The 9,377-nt window shown below is 46.4% G+C and overlaps 1 protein-coding gene across 1 annotated transcript; it reads left to right on the plus strand.

Moving 5' to 3' along the window:
- Positions 1 to 5,749: 5,749 nt before the first annotated feature.
- Positions 5,750 to 7,583, plus strand: LOC136641021 (protein BTG1-like). Its single transcript, XM_066616587.1, has 2 exons — positions 5,750 to 6,111; positions 6,946 to 7,583. The coding sequence occupies exons 1-2, from the start codon at positions 5,994 to 5,996 to the stop codon at positions 7,296 to 7,298; spliced, it is 471 nt and encodes a 156-aa protein (XP_066472684.1). The 5' UTR covers positions 5,750 to 5,993; the 3' UTR covers positions 7,299 to 7,583.
- Positions 7,584 to 9,377: the final 1,794 nt, after the last annotated feature.

The following is a 9,377-nucleotide window of genomic DNA, read 5'->3' on the forward strand; positions in this document are numbered from 1 at the left end:
CCTTCCGCCCCCTCCAAAGCAGCGCGCGGAGCAACAGGCACCGCCCCACTCACCCTCCACCAATCGGCGGCCTCCTCTCTGCCAATGACGAGAACACAGTTCTTTTGCTCGCAAGCCGCGCTTCCGGGTTTGTTTCGGCAGCCTCGGCTCAGCCGCAGGAGAGCGAAGTGGAAGCTGCTCATAGAGCGCCGTCCTAACACTGCTTTGGTAGCTGTTCACTTACGGCTCAAGCCTATGCAGGTCTACTTCGAAGCAAGTTCCTTTATAGTCAATGGGGCTTACTCCCAGGTAAGTGCCCATAGGACTGTACCCTCAATTCTTTATCCCCACGTGGCAGATGGAGAAGTGAAACTCAGGCTGCACTCCTAGACACACTTTCCTGAGAGTAAGCCCCATTGAACAAAATAGACCTGGTGAGTAGACCTGTAGACCTGGTAAGGCTTGTGCCCTAAGAGAGATGCTCAAACTGCAGGCTGGGACAGAGAGTGAAGCTTGCGATAAAACTGGAGGGGAAGCAGCCTCTGATGCACGTGGACCGTTTTCAAGCCTGTGGTCTGCATACACACGTTTAATCAGAAGTCTCACTGTGTTCCGTGTGCAATAATCACAAGTTAGCATGCATAAAACTGCAGTCATATTGCTCACCCCTGTCACACTTCCTTGAACAACTGTTGTGTGCTTCCACAGCCACAATGCAAGTACTGTATTTGTAGTCATTCGTTATTCCAACACAAAGTAACAAACATGATCTTGTGTTTTTGGTGCAAGTCACAGCCACATTAGATTGTCAAACAAATAAAAGACTTTTGTGCATGTGGCACAAATTTATTGTGAAATAAGCTTCTTGTGAACTAATTCTCACATTGTCATATACTAGTTTTTTTAACATTATCCTTACTTTAACAATTTTATACAGAGGAAAACAATGAGGCCACCAATCAGAAATGCAAGGAGTAGCAGTAAGGGTGCAATCCTAACCCCTTATGCCAGTGCTTTCCAGCACTGACATAAGGGCAATGCAGCTCTACGGTAAGGGAACAAACATTCCCTTCCTTTGAGGAGGCCTCCGTGAGTGACACCAACTGTAGGATGCAGCTCTTGTCCCATTGGCACCTCTATGCCAGTGCTGGAAAGCACTGACTTAAGGGGTTAGGATTGCGCCCTTAGGGCCCAATCCTATCCAATTTTTCAGTGCCAGTGCTGCTGTGCCAATGAGGTATGCATTGCTTCCTGTGATGGGGAGGCAGTCACAAAGGCCTCGTCAAGGTATGGGAACATTTGTTCCCTTACGTTAGGGCTGCACTGAGGTTGCACTGGTGCTGGAAAGTTGGATAGGATTGGGTCCCTAGTCTGTAGTTCTATGCAGAGCCCAAATATATCTAAAAAATAGTGACCATTTTAAACAGAAGTCATAGGAGATAATACTATCTTTTTACGTAGAAGGTTAGCATTTAACCCACTATAAGAAAAGTCACTGACAATATATTTCTGTCTTTATTTAATATTGTGGATCATTAGCAACATTTGAACATGTGAAGCAATAATACTGAGGAGTTCCTTCATGCATTGAACGTCTGTATTGTTGACTAATAACATTCAGCTCCACTGTTGGGATTTGGGGGGCAAGACTTCCAAACCAGAAAGCTGGAGTTCCATGTATGTTTGATCTCAAGTTCATCCATTTCCAAATTAAACTCAAATTGGGGCCCAATCCTATCCCACTGCTGATGCAGCCGTGCCAACAAGGCATGTGCTGCATCCGGCAGTGAGGGCATAGTCATGGAGACCTCCTCAGGGTGAGGAAACAAACTGTTCCCTTACCTCGGGGCTACAGTGCTGTGACACTGGCATTGGAGAGTTGAATAGGATTGGGCCCTCAATTACCTATTGACAGGTTCAGGACTGCCCTAAGCTTCTGATGTCATATTTTTATCTTGGTGACAATGCAAAGGCTGCAATCTTATGCACACTAACTTAGGAGTCAGGTCACAGAGTGGGGTGGGACTTTCTTCTGAATAAACTTCTATGTTAGTCTACAATCATGAGACAATTTTGCCCAGCTGATAAAATATCTGCCATCTTTCTAGCTATTGCACCAGATGGACATTGGTATATGTATACAGGAAACAAGCATCATAAGGCCAAACTAGAAATGTCATGGGAGATCAGAATTTCCTGTGTTTTCTTTTTTGTACTAATTAGCAGCTGCATGAAACTGCTTTGAAGATGTGGGGAGGGCAGTAGAAGCCAAGGCAGAAATTGGTGAAAATTGGCAAACCACCCACAAATGAAAGCAGAAATGGCTTCCACTTATACATGGGACATTTGAGATCCAAACCAGAAACATTAACAAAAGCACATCAGAAGTGTTGATGCTTACATATCCTTGGTGTTTTTCAGAATATCTGAATCACTGCTCAGTGCCATCAACACGTCTTCCTGCGTGAAGAGAGGATAGATGTATTCACTTCAGTATTATCTCCATGCCATCTGTTTATACAGTTTCTACTCTGTAAGCTCTGCAGTCTTTGTTTACACATTTCACACTGATCACCACTGTCAAATACAGCACCTGTATTTGTGGGAATATTCTCATTGCTTCAGGAATTTGTCTGTATTCACTTGCTTATAAAAATCTTCTTTGTCTCTCCAGCTCTTAGTGAAGAGGTCATAGTGTCAGTTATATCTAAAATATTCATAATCTTTCTACTTCCATTCATACTATTTATAACTGTCATCAGTAACTGCACATAATACATTGAGAGAATTATTTGGTTTTCCTTTTGTTACTTCAGAGAGAGAGAGAGGAACAGATGAGATCACTTTCGGCCCCATACTTTATGAAGTGAGCAAAAGGATGCTCTCTGTAAAGACAGTGTCAGATTTTAAGATACATCTTTTATTTTATATGACACATTTGTACAAAAAAAAGGATTTGTTTTGTGATCTACCATGTGATACATATGATTCTCATTTATCTTTGCTCCCATTCCCCTCCACTTACTCTATTGTTTCCCTGCATCTCTTTTAGATTGATCCCTCTGGGACAGAGAGCTGCCTCATTCCTTTCTTTTGTAAATCACTGTGAGAACTCTTTGTTTAAAAGCAGTATATAATATTCTAACTAGATATAAACCAAAAGATTTGGGAAGCCACTTTGAGAGTGTCTGATTCAGATAAATCCTTAAAATTGTGTCAGATTCTGATTTTTTTATACCGCAATGCATTTTGACACAAAATGGCATAGTAGGTTTCAACCCTTGTACATTATGGCAAAATATACTTTTGGGAATCCTATAGCCTGAACAAGTTCCTTAATCCTACAAGTTACTTAATAAGACTCACATTTCTTACGCTATTCCCATTATTCTTGAATAATGGTCAAAAAATAAGCCCTGTACCTCTGTAGGCTTCAGAATGGCTGAAAAAGAAGAAAAAAAAAAGCTTCTTCTGGTTTCTGGAGAGAAACTGGAAGTGACGTTTTTAACACCTTATAAGGCATTGGGAGGTCTGGGGAAGCCCCAGAAGGCTTCTGTTCAGCCTGCCATGTCTATGAGTTAGCCTTGAGTCTATATAAAAAGGCAGTATATAAATACCACATAATAAATAAAATAAATAGTACTCTGCACCTTACTACAAGATGCTGCTGCAAACCAGGTATAGTTTCACTCAGGAAAATATTAAACAATGGTGCCATTCTATTGATAAAGCTTAATCTGTTGGCGCCAATTTATAAAGGTGTAATTCCATTATGTTGAATTAGCATTGTAATTGATGGCTATATAAACCCATCACAGTTTGTTATACTTTTCATCTTTTAATATCTACATAATAATATTACCATATAGTATTTACAATCTACAAACAATGATGGATGTTTGCAAAACCACATTTTTGGTGGTTTATATCTTGTATCTCACACATTGCTTTGCAAACAGGAACAAACACACAATTCAGTAACTCAGTGATAGTAAGAACCTATTTCTCGTATATTTCTAGGCCAGTGGTTCTCACACTTTTAGCACCAGAACCCACTTTTTAAGAATGAGAATCTGTCAGGACACACAGTGTCATGAAGTGACATCATCATGCAGGGAAATTTTTCACAATCCTAGGGTGCAATCCTACCCACACTTACCCAGGAGTAAGTCCCACTGACTATCATTGTTAAAAGCATATGCATAGTAGCCTGGGGAGCTACTATGGAGCAGCAGTGGAAACAAGTGGAAGGAGCAGCAGTGGAAACAATTAGAAAGTCAGAGATCAGCACTGCACCAATTTGCAGCCTGATTGCTTCAGTTGACCTCATGGCTAGGCTGGCCCTCTAAAGAGCAGAAACAGGACAATGAAAGTAGGCCAACTGAAACTACTGCATAAGGGAAGCAGGAAAAAGCTGATTGGAAGGACCTAGATGAAGACTAAGGGAAATAGTGTAACTATGGCGGGCACTGCACGCAGTTTTGCAGGGCGCCTCAACATGCTATGCAGGCTACCCCTCCCCCTTGCCCACTTGGCTCTCACCACTGGGAATGGCTGTGACAGCAAGGGGGAGGGGTAGTTTGCATGGCATGTTGAGGCACCCTGCAACCTCAGGGAGTGCTGTGCCCCCATGTAGCTACACTAAGGGCCTTATCCTATCCAGCTTTCCAGTGCCCACTCAGCTGTGATTCAGCCCCAAGGTAGGAGAAGAAATGTTCCCTGACCTTGAGGAGGACTGCCCCCCCCACCTCAGGATGCAACACATGGCCCATTCGCATGGCTGTATCATAACTGGAAAGCTGGACAGGATTGGGCTCTTAAGCCTAGATCAATGTCTCTCAAGATTTGTCTTCCGCCATTCCGCTTCACATGGTCCACCTGTTCGAAGTACCACTGGAAAGATGGCGATGACATCATCGGCAGTTGTGGAAGTAACAGGCAAGGACATCACCAGTTGGTGATGGCGATGACATCATTGCCAGTCGTTTCTGGGTTGGGAGGCTGGCTGTGACGTGACAAACACCAGAAAGAGGCTCAGGGAGGACAGGAGGGCTTTTGGCAAGTGGAGAAGCCTGCTTCAGAGCACTCCCGCCAAGCCAAGCCTCCTGCCGCTGCTTGTGATGTGGTGTTTCCGGCCTGGCAGCAGGGGTCCCACGAGTACCACCAGGCATCCCTCAAGCACCACTGGTGGTAGCCGCTGGACCACTGGGTTGGAAACACTGGCCTGGCTGGAGGTTGGAGGGCTGGGAGAAGGAAGTCTCCGCCTGCAAGCACTGCCTGCGTGCTGCTGCTAAGTGGGGAGAAGGCCAGCTGAGGGGACGACTCACGACACGCTCAGGCTCTGCTGTTGCCTTTGCTCCTGCCCTGCCCCGCCTCCTCCTCAGGCTTCTGATAAACAGCACATCAGGCACGTCCACAACGGCCCCTCCCTCCTGCCAGTCCCTTCGCCCCTGACTGTAAACACTCGCGCTCCACGACCAGCCCCCCTCCCCTCAGACCTCAGGCTCCGCCCACGATCGACTCCACCCCTCTCACCCCATTGGTGTGAACCGAAGCCCCGCCCTCCCTAACCGTTCTGGCTCCTCAACGGCCTCCTCCCTACCACGGCACGTCCATCAAGGGGCGGGGCGCGACTCCACGCCCAATCCGGGCCGGCGGTTTGGCGTCCGCACAACGGAACGCCTGGTTTCTGTGATGCAGCCGCTCGGAGGCGGTGCCATTGGCTGCGGCAGGCCCCGCCCCCCAGCGTTGGCGGCGGGGGCGGGGCGGAGGCCGTCCCTCGTCTGGGTCTCTCGATCTGTTTACTCCTCGCGCTCGGTCCCGGCGGCGGCAGCAGCGCTGAGCGGGTGGCGGCAGCAGCTGGGCCGGCGCCGCGGATCGGCACCCCGAGCCCTCCCAACACCACCGCCGCCTCCTCCGCCCCCAGCCGCAGAACGCGGCGCGGCCGCGGACTCGCCCCGCGGAGGAAGAACGAGGAGCGAAGCACACAGACAGGAAGGAGGACGGGCCGGGCCATGAAGACGGAGATCTCCACGGCCGCGGGCTTCATCACCCGCCTCCTCAGGACGCCCGGCGGCATCGGCGACGAGGAGCTGCGCTGCTTCAGCGAGTCCCTGCAGGAGGCGCTGCGAGGTGAGCGGCCGAGGCGAGGCGCGGCGCTGGACCTCCCGGGGGGCAGAGGCGTCCCTCGGCCGCCCTGCCCCGCCGCCTGGGCAGCCCGCAAGGACTCCCCCCCAGGCAGCCTCGCGCTCCTCGCCCCGGGAAGGCTGCCGTCCTGCGCCTGCTTCCCTGGGAGTGCGCGCCGCGGGCTCGCTTCTGAGTGAACAAGCTGCAAGTTCCCAACTCTTCCGCCTCCCCCCTCCGGCGGCCCCCCAGGCTCTTACGCCTGTCATTCCTCGTCCTCCTTTTTCCACCCCTCGAGCAGCCCCAGGCTCCCCGGAGGAGGGAGGGGTGGGGGTCTCTCCACGCTGTCCCCTGAGGATGGGGGGAGGAAGAAGGAGAAATTAACTGTTGGCGCACCACACTCCTGATTCGTGTGGGGAGAGGGTTGCCTGTCCCCTGGCCTTGGGTGGCACCCATACCCCATTGTGCTGTGGGGTTTTCTCCCCCCCACTCAGGGCAGTTGCTTTCTACTGCCAGTCAAAAGTAGTCGCTTTCTACTATTTTCTCCATTGATCTCTCTCTGTTTCTCTCTGACTCTCTCTCTGACACACACACTCTCTCCTCCTTTTCTCTCTGACACACACACTCTCTCATTCTCTTTTTCTCTCTCTGACACACACACACACTCTCTCTCTTTCTCTTTCTGACACACACACACACAAGCTCTTGTTTTGAGTCCCTGTACAGATGGACGGCTGAAGGAGGGGGATGGTGCCTGCTGCCTGAATATATATTGGAGCTGCCTTAGCCCACCTTATGCAGGCTGTAACTCTTCTCCCTTTTTTCCTTTGTTCCCCTTCACAGACCATTATAAGCACCACTGGTTCCCCCTGATGCCCTCCAAAGGCTCAGGGTACCGCTGCATTAGAATCAATCACAAGATGGACCCCTTGATAGGAAAGGCAGCAGGCATGATCGGACTAAGCCACCAGAGACTCTTCCAGCTCCTACCCAGCGAATTAACTCTTTGGGTCGACCCCTTTGAGGTGTCCTATCGTATAGGAGAAGATGGGTCTATTTGCGTCCTCTATGAAGGTCCTCAGCCAGCAGTGAAGAATACCAAAGCTCTTGAGAGCAGAAGCAGCTGTAAAGATGAGTGGAGAATTGGCAGAGCCAGCCCTTCCAAGAACTACAACATGATGACAGTTTCCAGTTAAAAAAATAACATTCCCTGTACAATGATGTATGTATGTATCCCACTTTGATAATGATTAGATGATGTAATTGATATGTTGATTTTCACCCCATAGTCATTAAAGTTGTAGTAGTACTGCCAAATTCTTTGTTTTGTGGCCAAGGGCTAATGTATAAAGAGCAGTTCTTTAACTGTGTACTTTTCTGGATTGTATACTGTAAATGAAATTGTACAGGATTGTTTTACAGATTTATATTTTGGAAAAAAGAATCCTTGGCTATTTGTAATAAAAATGAAAGTAATTTAACTCTTTTTTTTTCCTTTTACACTGGCTTTTAGTTCACCACCAAAACATTTTGCCAACCAGTTCTGCCTGGATATTCCACTTCTGCACATATTGAGCAATAATTTTGGGATGGGTTGAGAAAGGCCAGGCGGGGGTGGGGATGGGAATGAGACACTCTGACCAACTGGAATTTTTAAACCTCTCTAGTGATTTGGCTGCACAGACTGTTTCAGGGTCATAAACACAGCTGCATGGAACAAATATGATTTGTCTAACGTAAATATCCAGGCCAGGTTTCTTTATTCCCAAACAGCTGTCAAGCATGGAGTCAAATTTCTTGAAGTAAAATTGTAGAAAATCTACTCAGTTGTCCATGCCTTCTTGTCCAATAAAATAACCTTTTAATGTGGCTTTACACTGATGAATGTTGGATAAAAATACACCAATACAAGCAGGCACACAAAGCAGGCATTGCCAACTGTTTCATTGAAGGCCTAATTGAAGCCCTCAAAATGTAATTGTTGAAGTTTTCCTGGACTCTGATGGACTAAATAAAATATTTACCCAAATCCCAAACAACTTAAGTGGATGAAAATTCCATTAATTTCAGTAGGAATTATTTGTATGCAATGAGTTCAGGACAGAGCTGTGAATGTACAACTTTAATGTGCTAGTTTACATTTTAAAAGTTTGAAATTTAAATTAGAAACTCTAGATATTTTACTACTTAAAAATGATTGAACTTTAAAAAACACACACAAAGAAACCACTCTTTTAATAAAAACAATAACAGCCTCAGACCAAATAATTGCTTTGGGATCTATGCAGTGACCAGGATTCCAGGAAGTTACTTTAGATGTAGTCCAGGCCTTGTGTGCATGGGAGACTGCTCTTTTGAGAAATGCGAATTTTAACCTCCCTAGGGCATGCAGACCTAGTGCAGTTTTTTGGATCTAGGCTATCTAGTGGAGAATGATGAGGGTTTGGCAGTTATTTCAGTTGTAAGTTTGAAACCAAAAACTGAATAGGCTTTGTGAAAGGCATACCCCATGATAGCCATGTTTTCAGTTTTGAAAAGAGAGCATTGTTAACATGCCACCGCCAACCTGGTAAAACTGTGACATTCACAGTTGTAAAAGACTCGGCCAAGGGCAGGTCTGGGCAAGTTGGGGCAAGTCTGGGCAAATTTGAAGTACCATCCACAAAAGCTTTTTTGAAAATATGAGGTTACGGATGTTTTAGTGTGCAATCCTATACATAGTTTCCTGTGTAAGTCCCATTTAGTTCAATGGTGCTTACTTCTGAGTAAATATGCATAGGATTGTGCTGTTAGTCTACCACCAATATCAGAGTTTTAACCAGTTTGGTTAAAATCTAGTGGCTACGTTCAATTTTTTTTCTAATGAAATATTTTTAAACATAAATGTGGATCAGTGGGCTATAAATTGGGGGTGGTGGTGGAATTAATTAAAACTGATGGCACACACACTTCCAGGAAGTGTATTTAAGCTGCTGGCCTTATTCTCTTTTATGTCTGAAACAAAATATTGGTCTGAAAATAGATATGATAAATGTTCTCACCAGTTTTCATAATAAAACTTGATAACGTATTGAGGGCCCAATTCTATCCAACTTTCCAGCACTGATGCAGCCTCAGTGCAGCCCCAAGGTGAGAGAACAAATGCTCCCTTCCTTGAGGAGGCCTCTGTGACAGATACCCCACCACAGAATGCAGTGTATCCCCATTACCATAGCTACGTTAGCACTGGAAAGTTGGATAGGATTGGATCCTTTAACCAGATAAAGGCTGCGATC

This window comes from Tiliqua scincoides, chromosome 2 (genome assembly GCF_035046505.1).
Source record: "Tiliqua scincoides isolate rTilSci1 chromosome 2, rTilSci1.hap2, whole genome shotgun sequence".
NCBI lineage: Eukaryota > Metazoa > Chordata > Lepidosauria > Squamata > Scincidae > Tiliqua > Tiliqua scincoides.